A 17,004-nucleotide genomic window follows, 5' to 3' on the forward strand; every position below is an offset into this window, starting at 1 on the left:
GTAACCGGACAAAATTCTTTGGAGACAAATTGTTCTAAACTAACTCAGGCTGTGATTCTGTTATCTGCTCTGCAAGAAAGGTCAGAGCAGGAATATCTCTTTTTTTCTCCCCCCTCTTCACCTCCTTCTTGTCCTAGGGAGCTAAAAAGAAGAGCACAAAGCCCACTGCAAGTTTCTTCAGGACTGTGTGTCCTTGACCCATCAGCTCGTAGGTACAATTTAACTGCCACATCACTCATCTTGGCCCTGATTAGACCCAGATGAACACTTTCAATATTAATAGTCGGATGATTTAATAAAGCTGCACAAGCAGTAAAAGTAACAATACACTTCCATAAACGGGTTCCAGATGTTGCCAAGGCAAATGCTAAACATCAAAATACAAACTTAAAAAAAAAAAAAGCTAAAAAAAAAAAAAAGCTGGATAAGCAAAACTTGGAACAAACTGTAAACTAATTAAATGTGGGTTGAGTTTTCCAAAAATAAATTGAAGCCATAAGGATGTGATGTGAGCCAATAAATAGTACAGTTAGTCAAAGTTATTGTGGAACGACAGTTGGAGGGATGGTTTGAAGTCACCGATAGGTGGGCTCACAGCAAGCTTGGCTTCCCATCAATAGGAAGGCTTGTTCTCCTGTGCATGAGAGTGGGATCAAATCTTCTGGTATCTATAACTGGGACCCCAGAGAGGTTACTGAGAGAATATGAGATGATTTTCAAGTCAGGGAATAAAGGGAAAATGATGCCAGAAGTGCCTGTGTCTCTCCTGCAATAGCAGCAGGGGTGATACCACCACCCAAGGACACTGGGATATTTTTTAACGCGTGTCGGAGCAGCCCCCCAGCCTCTCATTGCCCACAGGGCATCCACAACCTCTGCAAGACCCATGGAAACACCACTGCTGTAGTCAATAACTCACCCTCTTCCCCATACTGGAGTCATTGAAAACAGCTCTGCAAGAGAATTTCACCCCAGTCCAATCGCTGCAGCCGCAGAAGCAGCCCCCCCAGCAGATGAGCTTTCTGCCAGCAGGGACTGTGGCTGGAGGAACACGGAGGGGGATTTTGTGAGCCCCTCTCTATCACTGCAGCCCCAGAGAGCAGGTGGGTCATCCAGCACCTAACTCTGGCTCCAGCTTTCCCCACGCTGTGGTCCCCAAGGAGGGGGAACCACTAAGGAGCAAGCTGGGGGTGCCTGGGGGTGCAGGCACAGCACATTTGTTACAGGCAAGGAGAAAGCGCCTCGTAGCCCAAGCGATGGCAGGCAATGCATTTTCACTGAGGGGCAGAGTTCTCAAGTATTCTCCCTGACATGCTGCTTTGGGACAGCTAAACACCAGATGGGCTTAAGGGAACATGTTTGGAGTGAGATGCTGGGGCTCTTATCCCTGTTCCCAGCTCTGCCCTTCCCAAGGTGGAAGTGGACCAAGGCCTCTGCTGCATAGGACCTCCATTATAGGACCTTCAGATCATGCTTTGTCTTGCAGTGATAACTGTCCTTACATTGCTGGTATTTCTCAAGGACAAAGAAAAATTGATAATTTTTAGGTCACAAATGCTCTACAGTGAGGTCTATCCCCTCCTTTCCGCGTATCTCCAAGCACCCTGGGATGGGGCTGAGGCTATTTCAGCTGTCACAGAGGGCTGCCCAGCTTGCTGTTACTGTAGTGGCTCTGGGAGCTTCCTGCATCATCTTTTCCATGCAGGTCAATCAACCTGTAGTCCCTAGGCTTTGCACTGGCAGACACTAAGGCCAGGGAGATTGGTTGAGATGCTCTTTGCTTTCCCTAATCAGCAACTTTCCCTAAATATGCTTTCCCTAAACAGCACTTAAACACAGGACTGGGGAGCAGCTCTAACTCAACCCTGCAGCCCTGTTATTCCTGGAAACCTCCAGATATGTGCCCTGATGGAAACACAACCTGCACTGGGACCTGCTTTCCCACCTGGGTGAGCCTGGGCTCCGCGGTGAGTCCTGCGCCTGCCGCCAAGTTTAGGATTAGGTTTTGCTTTGGGCTTTTATCCATGGTTAATGACACAACTACGCAATAACAGAGCCTCTCATAAAATTATTATGAGAACAAACAAATTCCTTCCCTTTTATATGCAGTACTTTGTTTTTAAGATTAATCCAACAGCAGAGTTGATGGGTTCTGCTCTCTCGCTGACCCATGTGAGAGCACCAGGTGATCCCCATCACCAGGTTACTCCCGAGCTGCCTTCTCCATGATGCAACAACCAGTGCCACAGATGGGCATCAGGGTAATTCCTATGCCCTGATTTCCAGGAGATTCTGTGCAGGGTCAGAAGTTCCCACACAGTTGTTCAGCACTACCTGTGTAACAGGGATCCTGGATTTCTTGCAGTCAGCTGGAGGTAGGTCTGCCCTGCCAAAAATGCCTGGTGTCGTTGCAGCATCCTGCTGTGCTACAGGATCTCCCCAGAACCAGAGCTCAAAATGTTGTACTTCTATTTTGGACGCAGCTCAGTTTCCTCCAGCAGACTCCTGTTCTCCAGTGATGGGGTCTGGTGATGCTTTCAGCTGCTGAACCAAAGAGGTTTTTAGTGTCAGGCTGCTCTCCTCCATCCATGTGTTTTACACTGTATCTTCATAGGAGAGGTAGAGCAGACCAAATGAAGCTGAAAAAACTTATTATCCCAGTTTTTGCCTCTGCAAGGCAAAAGCCACTGGCTCCCCCAGGAAATCCATCAGTGCCCAGGCTGCATTCGGATCAGGGGACCCAGGCTCCACCCTCAGGTATGTGGTCCCACATAGTCCTGCATAATAAATAGTGCATTTGGCAGAGTACAGTATGGAGCAAGGAATGAGCCAGAAATGTTTCCTAGTGCATAAAAAAGGACTGATTTTGATTGTGTTAGACACCAGTGCTTCCAGTGCCAGGAAGACATGCAGTATACATTTCTGGTTTGCTTGGACCTTCTTCAAACAGGCTGGTAACTGATTTATTCTACTACTTTTTCCTTTGTGAAAATATCCCTTTAAATTCAGTGTTTAGCAAATACTGCTTAGTCCCATAACAAAATAAATTGGGTATGGATCATACCAGCAGGCTTCTCCGGTCTCTTTCAGATGCTTAAATTACATCATGATCTAACTTCACCCACGGGAGGGGCAAGCTCTGCAGATTACTGTCTGTCCTTCTGCTTTGGTAATCTCCAGTATTCTCGGGTGCCTTCACAAGTTTTCTGTGCATCAGTGCAAAGACTCTGCTTTTGGGGTGTGGGGATGTTTCATACTGAGGTACCCCAGGGCTGTGCCCCAACAAAGCCAGCAGAGTCCAGGCAAGCTGGAATGCCAGGGGCCAGTGAGGAGATGCCTGGCATTGGACAGGGAGAATTTGGCCAGAGCAGTTTCTCTTTGATTTTGGTCAGTTGATGTCTGGGTGAGGACAGGGGAGTGCACCTGGGCCTGCGCTCCTCTGTCTGCCCTCACAGCCACTTGTCTCCCCCATCCACTCTGACAGGATCTCAAGTTTCCTTCACAGATTTCACTTTCTGACCCCCAAAGCTGCTTCTGCTGGGACCACCCCACTCCATCCCTTTGGGCCCCTGGGGGTCTGGGTGCTGGTGTCCGGCACAGGGGCTGGCAGGGAGCAGCCTGTGCCACGGGACGGCTGGGCCAGCGGGGACGCCTGTGGCAGGGGGGTTGCAGGGGCAATTATTTGCCATATTGTGCTCTCACTTGTGTTTAAAAACAACAACAGCTAAACTGACTCATAGATCCTACGGCCTCTGAGTCATTTTTTATTTCTGGATTTCACTGCTCTGCCCTTTGCAATGAAGGGAGTTGTATGCTCGCTCTCTCTCTCTCTCTCTCTCACACACACACACATCAAGTTCACATTTGTTTTTCCCCTATAAAAACAAAACGATTTCCATACCATTAATGAAACAGAAATTATTTGACTTCGCGTACCCTGGCTTTTATTTTCCATTGTATAAACTCTGCAGATGAAATAATGATGATTGTAAAGTAAACCTCTCTTTTTTTTTTTTCTTTCCCTTTCTAGGCAGCCTCTTTTCGAAATAGCAATAGGGAGTCACTTACAGGCTTGGCTTGTGCTGTGCCTGTAGTAATTAACCCCTTCATCCCTAGCTTTTCCTCTGTTGGAAGTTAGCCACGGCGTGGGTGAAGGCATCAGCAGGTCTCTGGGACTAGGAGCAAAGCGGGGGAGCAGAGCAGGCAGGGAAATGTGGGAAAGGAGGCCAAGAGCTGCTGCAGGCAGAGCAGTGGTGAGTGCCTGAAGCAATACACCCATGGGCCAGGCAGCTTTCCTGGGAGAGCCAGGGTTCTGGCACTGCAGGGCCAGAGGTATCTTCAGTCCTCCTACACGCCCCCCCCCTCCCTTTTTGGGGGTTTAAATCAGCACCACCGTTTTGTGTTTAGCCTGGCAGCCCCGTTCTGGGTCACCTCCCTTCCTTCTCACCCCCTTGGGGCCACCAGAAAAACGTTCCCTCTCCTCCACACGCCACTGCAGAAATAATCTGTGGTAAATAATTAATCACCTAATCTTGCTCTTTCTGTTTACAGGGCCGTTATGATTTTACGAAGTACTCCGAGGAACATTATTAGGGTGAGGTAATACCTTACACAGCAGCAGCTCCAGCTGGAGCCGGGCGTGCGAACACGTGCCTGCTCTGCCCCGAGGGACGGGGTGAGCTGCCCTCCCCGCGAGGGTGTGAGCTCTGCTTCTTGATAGACCCTTACCATCACACGCAATCTGTCTGTCTTCAAGGCCTCCACACATGCCACAAGCATTTTTCCTAATCACATTTATCATGCAACAGCACAACCCTTCATCTCCCCAGCATTGGATCAGATGCTTCACTGATGCCTGGCCCGGGTGGGTTGGTGACACTGACTGAGATACTGTTCCTCTTCCCAGGCTGGGTGATGTGTTTTATATTATTTCTCTTGGATTTATTAAGCATTATGTAACTGGCTAACCAATCCCGCATGCGATGCAATCGTGGCTGATTTCATGTCAGTGGAAAGTAAACAAAAAAATTGCTCTGAAGTGGCTGAGCTGAAATTCATTTCCACATGCAGAGCAATTCCTGGAGGATCTCTCCCATCTCCTCGTGGTTAATTTGCATTCAAGCTCTCATGGAACCCGTTAGAAAGGAGTTATGGAAAAATTGCACATAGGACGTGACAGTGTGTTACGAGGAAAAATTATTAAGATGAAGTTTATTTTACTCAAATATTTTTAAGCAAGTTTGTTGATTTCTGCTGTTCCTTGAAATGTGTAACACTTGCCTATTTTTTGTCTTTTAGCTGGGGAATTCCTTCAAATGTGAAAATTACTCGCCAAAGAAAGTTTGGCATTGAAGTTTGAAAAATCAGGCAAGCCAGCCCTGCAGTCCTGAGGTCCTGAAGCCCAGCAGGACCCAGCCCAACATGACAAGGAAGATGTTCTGCCCTTGCTGAGCTTTGGAAGAACTGTAGGTATCAGGTGAGGCAAAAAAATACACCCCCATTAGACTCTGAACTCAAGCTCTTTCAGGAACACTTTCTTTCTGGTGTCATGGACAACATCCTTCCCAGTAATACCAGTTTGCATTCAGAGACATTGAGCTGAGGATGGGGGAATGTGGAATGGATAAAACAGCAGTGGCCTTGCACTATTTCATTTGTTTTTCTCAGTGTCTCTGAAACTTTCAGCAATGCCTGAAAATGTTGTGTGTATTTCTGGATCCATTTCACTGACACACTTCATTGAAATATCAGTGAAGTTGGTGGTTGGGGGTTACCTAGTTGCATGTTATTTGCATTATTTTTCACTAAGTCCCTGAGGCAGCCAAGCACCGGCTTCACCTGGGTAAGAAGCTAAGTGCAATTAAGCTGAAATGCTGTGTTAGACCTGGCTGGGCTCATGGATCATGTAACATCATTTGTCAATTGCTGGGCTGCAATTTGAACAAAAGGGTGGCACCAAGCCGTGATCCAGGGACAGATGATGGTGGTGAAGGGGCAGGATGGGACAGTCCTGAAGGCAATGCTGGTGGGCAAGTTCACAGCTCTATGTGGGTGTCACCACTGCTCCTAGCCTTGTCCTGACTTGCTAGATGAGGAAAGCTGTCCTAAAACAAGGAGAAAACTCACAAGTTAGGGGGTTGTCCCCTCTTCTGGTTTATTCCTTTGTGAGATGAGCAGGGATGCTCTGTATCCTTCTTTAAAAAGATGGCTTGAGGGAGGGCTGAGAATTAGAACAGAGGGTTAGCACAGGAATCCCTCACATTGCCCAGGACAGCAGCTTAACAGTGAGGTTTTTTCACTCCATGCCTGCTGGATGTTGTGGGTCACTGTGTAATTACAGCCAGTACCTCCAGAGCCATTACCAGGCCAGGCAAAAGCTTCCCTGGCAGACAAAAGCAGGTGTGAGTTCGCCTGGTAATACCCATACTTATCCCTTTAGGCATTTGTCAGCCACTGGATAAGTAGGGGGCTATGAATGTCAGATGTGAGGAGCTATGACACAAATCAACTTCTGCAGCCATCCTCTGTCTGAAGGTGCAACCTTGTCTGGAAACAAGTCCCTTTTATTGCACCTATGTCCCCATTTCTTTCTTGTTCCTATATTGTGCTGTCCTTTCTACCCTGTGTTGTATTGGAAAAGCCCTGAGAGAGCAAGCTAAGCCAGCAGCACAGCCTGAAATGTCTGGGAGGGAAAAAAACCCCACAGCCAGGGGTCAGCCCAAGAGAAAACCATGGATACAGTGTGGTGACCTGCACCAGCATCACGGCCCCACCGTCACAGCAACTCCCACCAGCCCAGACAGCACGCGAGGAGAACGTGCCACTCCTCTTGGTGAGATGGAAAGCAAAGCAACTTATTCAAGGTCTAAGGAGGTGGGGAAATGCTGAGTTTTAGCAGTTCATAAGTAATTTTAGCAGCTCTGCCAGCACCTCTGCTTATCTGGGGCCTTGCAGGGTGAGGCAATGCATTATCGGCGCATCACGTTCTGGGGCCTGTGGGTTGCCAGTGGGGTTTGCAGAGGGCTAAGCTGGCACATCCCCAGTGGAAGTTGCCTTCTGATGACTGGGGATTTGCATGCCATGTTTTCTGAGATTTCAGCCCTTTGAAGAGCACTTTGCAGTGATCTGGTTTCGACGAAATTCTTGTCTTAAAAACAAATCCCTTCTCCCACCTCCCACACTGCCTGGGAGCAGGAGTCACTGCCTGGCCATGCATGGGTGGTTTGAGCTCATCTTATTGCAAGTTGCTGCAGAAATTGCTGAGGATTTTAGAGTACTTTTAGGACTGGGAGCTGAATGGCAGAAGGCAAGATTGAACCGACTCCACAATGCTGTTGCTATAATTTTTGTTGCTCTTGTTTCTGCAGAGGCATCAACAGTCTCTCCTGTATCCCAGTTAACTGCAGCTTCTGCAGCTCATTCTCAGATGCAGCAGCCATGAGTCTCCCCCTTTTACACAGGAAAGGCAGCAACAGCAATGAACCAAGCAGCAAAAGCACGTGAGCTGCAAGTCGGTAGCAGACATTGCTCTGTCTAAACTACTGCTGTTCAAGTAAAACTACTGTGCAGCAGTCAGGGTTTTTTTACTATTCATCATATTATGCTCTGGAATTCAATTTTCTGTATATTTTTCAGGCTCTGCATGAATCCTGGATGTCTGTGAATAGACGGAATGGAAATTTAAGGATACCATCCAAGTAGGTAAACACGTCAGAAACATTATCTGGGTCACATTTGGGCAACAGGGTTTGCTCTGTTTTAAGTGCAAATGGGTTACTGATGATTTAGATGAACTTCCTGAGGAGTGTTTGAAATTCCTGGCACACATTCGGTTTTCCATCTGCTAGAAGGTCTTTGATGAGCCCACAAAGAGACACTAGACTGGAGCTGCTGCTCTTTGTCTCTGGCTGGACTTCTCACGATTGACCAGTGTGTATTTTTTTGCATTTGTATTACTTTGATTCCCAAAGAGAAAAAGGGCTTGCAAGGACTGTGCGATAAGCAGCTGGGGCAGAGATGTTCTGTGAATTCTCCATCCATGTGGTTTCAACAATGCCAGAGCTTCTCTGCTAAAATTATTATGTAGAATTAGATTTTGCCCTCGTTTAGGCCAGATCTAACAGTAAGTAAGTTGTGCTGTTAGAGGGAACTTGAGGCTAGCCTGGGTTACAGATGCTAAGAACTTTGCCCCTTCTCCTGAAGCGTCCCATGTTTAGCGCATAAATAGATGGTGTGTTCTTCTCTTTCATGCCCTTCTTCATCTCTTAAAAAATATCTGTTAAGGAGCTTGTGTTGTAACCTACCAAAAAGCACTGCCCAATAGGGTTGAATTCAAATTGAATATTTTCCATTTTTTAAAGCAGAAGAGAGCTATGGGAGGAGGGCACGGGAGCAAGGTTTTGGAAAGGAATTTTTTTCAGGAACAGAACCAAGAGTCCTGTTGACAGAGCCTGAAGTGCATTTTCTCTGCAAGTGGAAGTAATGGGAGCTTGTGTGTCTTTGCAGTGCCTCTCAAGAGATCCCCCTTGCAGGAGAAGGAGAAGGTTCCCACAAGTCCCAGCCCCAGGGCAGAGCTGCAGCACAGCTCCAGGGAGACTCAGCAGCTGGGGGAGATGGGGTTCAGGGAGCAAAGCTGCTCTTCCAACATGGAAGAAATAGCAAAGCTGGGAATGTTCTCTGTTCACCATCTCCTGCTCCAAGATCTCATCATTTTGCAGTAGCTGCTTGTCTTTTCAACTCAGCATCCCGCCTCTGGACACCTCCTGAGACATGCCATGGTCTGGAAATGCTAAGCAGCACTTCTGCCCAAGAGCTGCCTCCCAAGCCACAGCCTGTTGCCGAGCTGATAGCCCTGGCAAGGGTGAAAGGAAGGCTCAGATGTGATGATGCTGTTCTACAAACAGGTGAGCACAGGGCACATATACAAAACCACAGTAAATGTTTGCTGAGGTCTCACTCCCAAGCTAATGGCTTCTGCCTCTGGTGGGAATGTCTGCATTTTCTTTCACTGAGTGCCTCTTGACATACTAAAGACATGGCAGGAATTGAGATCCCAGGAGATCCTTTGGTCTTATTTCTGTAGATGCTTGTACCCTGGGTCTATTTGAAGAAGGATGATTCATTCAATTGCTGGAGCTTATGGCTCTGTGTGTCACTTCCCATTGTAAGAAGAAGGGTCTTCTTTGCTATCATGGGTTGGTTGGTTGGGGCTAATTTTGGTATAGACCTAGCATGGAAAAAATGCTTTACACAGCAAGATAGTGGCTAATTCAGTTTCTTCCATGCTGGATGCTGGTGCTTAGAATGTCCAAGGAAGGAAGTTTTATCAAGCAACATCAAACAGATGTTCCTCATTGTGTTCCAGCTGCACTGACTGGCAACTTGCTCAGTCAAACACTTGAGGAGGACACAGATGTTCATTCTGCATGGACGACAGTTTATTAAATGCTCCACCTGGAAACAGCAAAGGATCTTTTAAAAGAAATATCTGTACCAGTGTTCATTGTAAATGCACCAGAAGCACTTGTAATCACGGCACTCACAAAAACTGTTGCCAGGAAGGGGCCTGAGTTACTGATTTCGCAGGAAAAACAAAGAAATTTTTCTCTGGATTTTCACTGCTGGGCACGGTATGAATCCCCATTGGCAACAGCATCTTTCTGGTGGAGTACTTGGTGAACTATGGCTATGTAAGATACAGCTAAGCACTCTGGTTTGGGATGCCTGAAGTGAGAAGGGATCAGTATCAAAATCCCAAGTTTTTGCACTGTTGATCTAAGGAAAAGGCCCTTCTTAGTGACCAGGAACTTCAGCAGATGTCTCTGGGCCTTCCAGGTGCAAAGATGTAAGTGGGTTTTTCCCAGAGGGAACATTGTCACAGGGGTGTTGGAGGAACTGAGGAGGTTAGGAGAGATTTGGATATTGGGGCAGTATCAGACATCAGTGGGTGTCACCTCAGGTGATTGCTTCAGCGCTCTGCCCTGCCTGGACCCCAGAGCAGGGTGATAAACCAGCCCTGTTTGCTGGCTGCCATGGCTGTGCTGGTTCCCACTGCTGGCACAAACACATCTGTGCTGCTTTGCCTGCAGGGCATGCATTAGAGGGTGTGTGATGGCCCTGCAGGGCTGAACTCTCCAGCTCCAAGGCATGGCCAGAGGACCTGCCATCATGTGCTGCAGGGGCAGGACAACAGCTCTTTGCAGGCTGAGTGAAGGCAGTCTGGAATTTCCTTCAGAAACCTTCAGGCCTCATCAGAACTGAGTCTGGAGCTGTGGTAGAAGCTGCTGGGGACAGCTTTGTTTGGACACCTACTTATCCAGAAAGACTGGAGTTTTAGGTCCAGTGGAGAGTAACTGACTTGGAGCTAAAGGGAACATCTCCACCCACAGTGTGGGAAGCTGAGAGATCTTCCTGCAGGCAGTATGTGTCCAATATGATGCTGCTTCAACTACTTTGAGAGTTGTGGCCCACTTTGAGAGTGGCATGGGTGGAAATGGAGCACAAGACCCTGCAAAGTGATACTCTGCAGCTGCCACTGGTGGAACCACACCTCAGCACCCCACTACAGCTGGAACTGCACATCAGCCCCCCATCTACAGCATGCTCAGGCTGATTGCCTCAAATCACTCAGCACAAATAGTGAAAATGTCCTTTAAAAACCAAATTAATCTTGAATCCAAATGACCCTGTGCAGTCCAGGGTAACAGTTGGATGTAGGCATGTCCTTGGGCTGCTAGAGTCCACATGGGCCATAGCCCTCTGTCCAGCACAGCCTGGCAGACTGCAGTCACAGCTGGACACATTAGTGACCCAGATGCCACAACACATTTGCTGTAGTATAAATCAGCTGTCGTTTGTTCCTGGCTTATCAATGGGAAGGAAAACACTGCAGTGGAACAGCTCCATGAAAGGTTAAGTTCTGGAGCCACTTAATGGGTAGGAGCACGGGCTGCAGAGGGGATTGCATGATAAGCAGGCTCTCCCACTTCTCCTAAAATTTTGACAGTTACCAGAAGCTGGCAGCAGAGTTTCAACCCTACATGGGCTGTAACAAAAAGATGAACCAACTGAAGAAGAAGAAATATGACCCCGATGGATGCTACAGATCCTTTCCAGAGGCAGGATCGCAACAGTTGACTCTGAATTCAGGGATGTGCATGCAAGCAGGGCCAAGACAGCTTTCAGCCACTCCTTCACTTCCCCCTGAAGATCCCTAAGGAAATGTTATCCCACAGTTGGGATCCAGCACAGACATAATGAAGGTTTGATAGGGCAGGCAGCCATCAGTGGTGTTATCTCCCTTCTGCACAGAGGCCCCTTCCAGTGTGAGGCTTTCACTTGGCACACAGCACTAAACTGGGGATGTGAAAAGAGCAGAGTGTGTGGGAGCTGCTGATTTTGTCTCCTTGGTGGGACTGTTTTTTTTTAATAAAAGGATCAGATGTTGCGCTTCCTTGAAAACACGACAATCTATGGGAGAGTTCATTAGTTTATGGCAAGTTGCAACACTGTGGAGCCTGGCTGAAAGCAAATGTTATTGCAAAGAGTTATCACTAAGGGGAGAGGAAAACAATGTCCTGAGGAAATAAACTCAACAGAGCAAATCGTGGAGCAATATAAAGCTGTGGAGTACAGGCAGTAGAGCGGAATTCTTTCTCAGAATAAAAGCCCCCAGTCACCTGTTTTTAATGCCAGTGTTTGCTTTCTGCATATTCAGTGAATACGTGGGATACATCTGCCCAGAACTCTGTCTCTAATGGGAGTAACAAGTATCATGATTGCAGCTGGCTGAACTTATTTACTACTAGTACACAAAAATGTCTTTCTGACCATCATTAAATAGTGATAAAACCAGTAAAATACCAGTAAACATCAGTTTTGTGTTTGTTGTTTGGGTTTTTTTGTTAGAAAATTATGTGTCTTAATTTCAAGTTGTATGGAATATCTAAAAAAAGTACCTCTTTCAACAAAGCCCTCAATTAAAATATAGAGTGAAGCTTTACTGATGACTAGACTGTCTCAAGTTTGAGCAAAGCTGGAGGTGCAAGGGGAGAGGAAATACCAGTTTTCATTCTTCTGACATAGCTGTACACTGCCACTCTTCTTAACCTTCAGGTTATCTAATTTACGCCAAGGACTGAAACCATAGCATTAGATTTGGAGATGGGTAAAGGTGAATGGAAAATAAGCCATCACTTTTCTTGCTGAGTCTCATGGCACTTGCAACATTGCAGAGGACTCCAGCTCTGCATTGTCAGGGTTTTTCTCGTGTTTTCCCTTTTTATTTCCTAACTGGAGAAATTGTTGCAGCTTTGTTCTTATTGAGCCTCATGGTAGGATGCACAAGTTTCTCCCTCATGCAGTGGGATGCTGTGCCTTCTGCCAATGCAGCTACCTACACTGAGCTGATGTAGAGCTCTTGTAGCCTGTTGGAGTTTTTTGAGGGTGGTAATTTCTTCCTTGGTGTTTTGGTGTCTTAAATCAATACTAGAGCAAAACATGGTGCTACTTGAGATGGATTGCTATAACCAGCCCCACAGACCTGTGTCCTGGGGTGGGCAGTGCCCACCTCCACATGCTGCATAGCCTGAGAGGAGAGGTTTGTTGGCTGCTCTGGCTCATCCTTGGACCAGAAAAGCTCTTTTCTACAAATGCCTGTAAAATGGAGCATCACTCTTCCTTTGTCTTTTTCCTTCTCTCGTCCTCTCACCAGCTCAGGCTTGACCTGTTTTCCTGAATTGTGTGTCCACTGGTATTGGGGTGCAATCCCAATATCTCCCCTGCCTGAGGAGTGGGCAAGCATTTTGGTGGCACTACAGCCCCTGATTTTAGCTCCGGTGACCTCAGAAATAAGAGGCCAACTTCTTGAACAATCTGCCTGAGGAGCCTGGGATAGGTCAGAGATTTCTTGAGCAGATCAAAAGCCAGAGATGCTTTTCTGACAGCCCTGGAGCTCCCTGTCCTGATTTATGAATTCTATACGCTCTATATATTTAGCTGAAGAGGCTCACTGGGGGAACAGTTTTTGCAAGCAGGAAAGAGAATGTGACTTCAGAAAGCCACTGTCTACCAGGAGACAACCCCTCAAAAGCACTCTCTGTAGAGCCATCAACCATGGCAAAAGGAGCCCAGGAGACTTGGTAAAAATATCAGGATATTTTAGCAGACCAGCATTTTTAACAGAAGACCAAGTTTTGGGGAAGCACACTCAAACCCCAGGAAGTGGGAGGTCTGGACTTAGGGTAGCAGACCTGCAACCTCACCTCATTTCAAAAATCTTCTTTCTCTTTCTTTGGAGCCTCATCAGAGCCCAAGGGGTATATCTTGCTCTCCCTTGGTAAGTGCTATGTGCCTTGGCAGATCTGGAGCTTCATGTCCTCTTTTGGAGGCTGGATGCACAAAGACTCTGCTTGGCTCCTGGGGCTGTTCACAGCCCTGAGAGCTGTTGTCACACCAGTGACACTCACATTCTTGAGGTCCTCTCTGTGAGATGAGACAGTGCTCAGCCCCATGCCTGTTTGTCCGGATGTGAGCCCTGTTCCTGACAGATGGAGCACAAGGGATAATTTCCCAATATTAGTAGAAAATGGCAGGAAAACTCCTAATTCTTAATTTTAAGGCCAAAGTGTTTCCATGTGCACAATACAGTAATCCTGATATCAAGTGTGTTTCTGTTTAGGTTATAGAGGTCCAAGCAGGTAGTCTTGCAATCTTGAAGGCTTTGAGCAACAAATATCCACCACATCCCAAGCCTGAGTAATTACCTGCTGGAACAACTTTACTGTGTGGTGCTCTAACACAAAAGTGCCTCATTTTGGCTTCCAGTGTGTACATCTTGTTTTATCTCTGTTCCATAGAAGAGGAAGCCCTCTGCCAGAAAACATCTTCCCAGGACCCAGCTGTAGGTGGCCAGCTCACTTCTCAGCTCTCTCCTGGTCAAACTAAAGGCACTGAAAGCCTTCATTTCCCCGTCCTGTAAGACAGTTTTCCAATTCTGAATGATCCTTGTATTTTCTTGTCCCAGTCTAGTTAAAATCCAGGGCTGCCCCAGCTCTCTGTCCTGGAAGGATTCTCTGCTCACCTGTGTGAGAGTTTGTGTTAGCAGTGGTGAAACTACAGCTCCTGTCTGCACCTTCTGCTGAGAAAGCCATGTAAAAATGCTGCCCTCCAGCAGGCACTGCCACTGAGGAGAAGTTTAAGGGAAGATATTTTGAAGCCTTGGTAGGGCTGACCATGGAGAATTAGGAAAATCCAGTAGCTGAATTTCAGTGGTCTGTCAGAGCCCATCTTTCCACTGCATATGAACTGAAATGGTTGGATGTGCTGTGTGATGGCCATTCAGTCATGTTGGGGATTAAAGACACATGCAGCATGGAGCACAGGCTGGGGTCTCTGCTGCCCTGGGGTAAACTCCTAGGGACAGCAGCAAGGTCCCTACAAATGCTCAGCTGGAGTTATTCTGGGGTAACAGAGCCACAGTCTGGGCCATGTTCTCTGTGGCAAGTCTTAAATCTCTGTGCTAAGAGGAGGAATTTTGCTGCTGTCACCAAGCCAGTGCTGTCACTCTTTAAAGAGAGGCTGGATGAGTGGTACAATTTGTTGCTTGAAGAACAGCTGAATGTGCATATTCTGTCAATTTGGGGAATTTGGGGAACTAGCTCTTCCTTTCTCTTTTAATGTCAGTGGAAAGTGGGCTCCTTGGGTACTTTTACTTTCTCAGAATGACTGTAGGGTCGATCTTAACACCAAATGCAAAGGAAGTGGATGTAGTCCCAGGAAACATCTATCACTGATGAGCTGAATCACAGAGAGCAAGCCCTGGCTTATTTTTTTTACCCTGTGCTGAGGCAAATTTTGTCATCATATCACTCACATAACCTTTCAGATGAACTTAGTAATCATGATATGTTTTGGTTTGGTTTCTTTCAGATTAAAACCTTGCCTTTCAGAAAAAGGAAACCGTAAGTTAAATAACTCCAAAATTAGGTATTTCTGAAGGATGATTAGTGGTCTTCTTTCTTTACTGAAAACAACCCAAGACTGTGCTTTAAATAATAACTTGTAGTAATTCCTGCTCCAAATGCGATTAAGTTAGCAGGATGTTATCAGTATAGCATCCTACATTTCAAACCACACTTTAGGGTATTATCTAAAAAAATGAATACTGTAGATTTCCCTAACTTTTTGAAAAATCAGTAATATTCTATGTCTTAAATCTCCCCATCTGGTTCATCTCTGTTCCAACAGTTGCACCCATGGTTTTGTTTGCCTACACACAGACTACTGACCGATCATTCTTTTATTCCCTAGTCTTGTAGATAGGGGGACCCATGTAAACTGAATGCAGATACAGATCCTTGCCCCCAGTTGTTTCATTTGGATGCAAAAATACTGGAGTTATAATCCTCCTTCATCACTTTGAGCAAAGAGTGATTTTAGTTGCACTGAAATTTCTACAGCAAGGGCAAGAGGTCTGTGTTTGTAAGAGTTCACTTTAAAAAGCAGTGTCCACGCAAATATATAAATACATGCTTTGTAGGGATATATGCATGTATACACATACATAGGCTCTGCATATACAGAAAGACACACACACATACTTAGGAGATGTGTATATAGCACTCACTTATATACAAATCCATTCCCTGTTATGAAACAATCATCAAGATATAAACAAGAAAAAGTTAAACCATGGATGGGCACATTTTCAAGTGCTGCTGGAGGGTTTTATCTACAGTATTGAAGAAGTGCTATCAAAACTGAAACAGGGCACTTATTACAAAGAAATCTTTACGTAAGTGCTGGAAAGGTTTGCTGAATAACCAGATGTTGTTGCAAAGACACTTCTCCTCCCCCTCTCCCCACTTCTTTCCTTCTTTAATAGTTCGATTAATTCTGCGCATAAACCAGGGCTGATAAAAGTTCTAAGCTGCAAACTTCACCACATCTGGACACTGTCGAAGCCAGATCGTTCAGCGGTGCACTTCAGTTGCTTTTAATCTCCCTCAATAAAATAAAAATTTCCAACAAGTAATGCTGACCTATATATATTTTTGCACTGTAAACACTGACATCTGTGAGCAGCTCCAAGTGAGCACGCAGCACTTTCCACCAAGCAATCGCTCGCCCTTCGCCATAAGAAATACGCAGCTCATGCAGTCGTAGCAGAGTATTCTACTAAACCCTCTGCTATTTCCAATCCTCTGGCTAATTGCTGTCAGGGGAGAAATCAAAGATTAGCTGTTTTGCTGGAGGAAGGAAAAATAAACCACCTCTCTGAGTATGTTGCTTAACATTGCCTAACCAGAAATGTTTTTCTACTCACACAAGGAGAGCAGCAGTAAGGAAAGCAGACCCGGTCTCCTCCAGTACCCCATTTCTGGATCCCACTGGCAACCAGAAGCCCGGCTTCACGGCGTTGACCAAGTCATCCTCCCTCGGTGGAGCCAGTCTCCTGCGTTTCTGCTGTCAAGCCCGGAGCCCCTCTTTGCGAGGCTCCCGGCTCAGGCTTGCCGGGAAGGCGGATCCAGCCGCTAAAGCCCAGCTGTGCGTGGGGTCCGCCCAGGAACTGCAGTTTATGAACAAACTAAGCCTGACTCTCCTCTCGAAATATATACAAATATGAGAGGGGGGAGCTGGGGGAAGAAGTCAGGCTCTGAGAAAAAGAGTTTGATTTTTTTTTTTTCCCCGATGTCAGTGCGGAGCTGCTCCTGGCTCCATACGGCCCGAGGATCTTTGAAGGGGACCTAAAGCCTGCTGCATGCATCTAATCAAAAAGGCATGGGTACTCCTGCATGAGTCTTTCATCTGAATAAAGCACGAAAGGTAATGCCTCAATATGCTGAGCTGCCATTAATTCACTGCTTCCCCCCTCTATTTTAGAAATTATCTTTTAAATAAGCTTCAATGAGCTATATTTTTAATTGGGATAATTAGAAGTTTTAGGGCAGCTTTTTCAGAAAGACCACATCAGTGTGAGCTTAGCCTAAACTAGGTGCTTGCGAC

General features: G+C 46.5%; 1 protein-coding gene across 1 annotated transcript in view; it reads right to left on the reverse strand.

Annotated features, from left to right (window-relative positions):
- Positions 1-16,406, reverse strand: part of LOC121670318 (TGF-beta receptor type-2-like) — a 30,754-nt gene extending 14,348 nt beyond the window's left edge. Inside the window, exon 1 of the mRNA XM_042040321.1 lies at positions 16,325-16,406. Within this exon, the coding sequence (XP_041896255.1) occupies positions 16,325-16,376 (52 nt within the window). The 5' untranslated portion in view covers positions 16,377-16,406. The remainder of the gene's footprint in view (positions 1-16,324) is intronic.
- Between the last annotated feature and the right edge of the window lie 598 nt (positions 16,407-17,004).

The sequence above is a fragment of the Corvus kubaryi genome, unplaced genomic scaffold (assembly GCF_017639235.1).
Source record: "Corvus kubaryi isolate FWS band 111438036 unplaced genomic scaffold, C.kubaryi_AGA036_p1.0 37396, whole genome shotgun sequence".
NCBI lineage: Eukaryota > Metazoa > Chordata > Aves > Passeriformes > Corvidae > Corvus > Corvus kubaryi.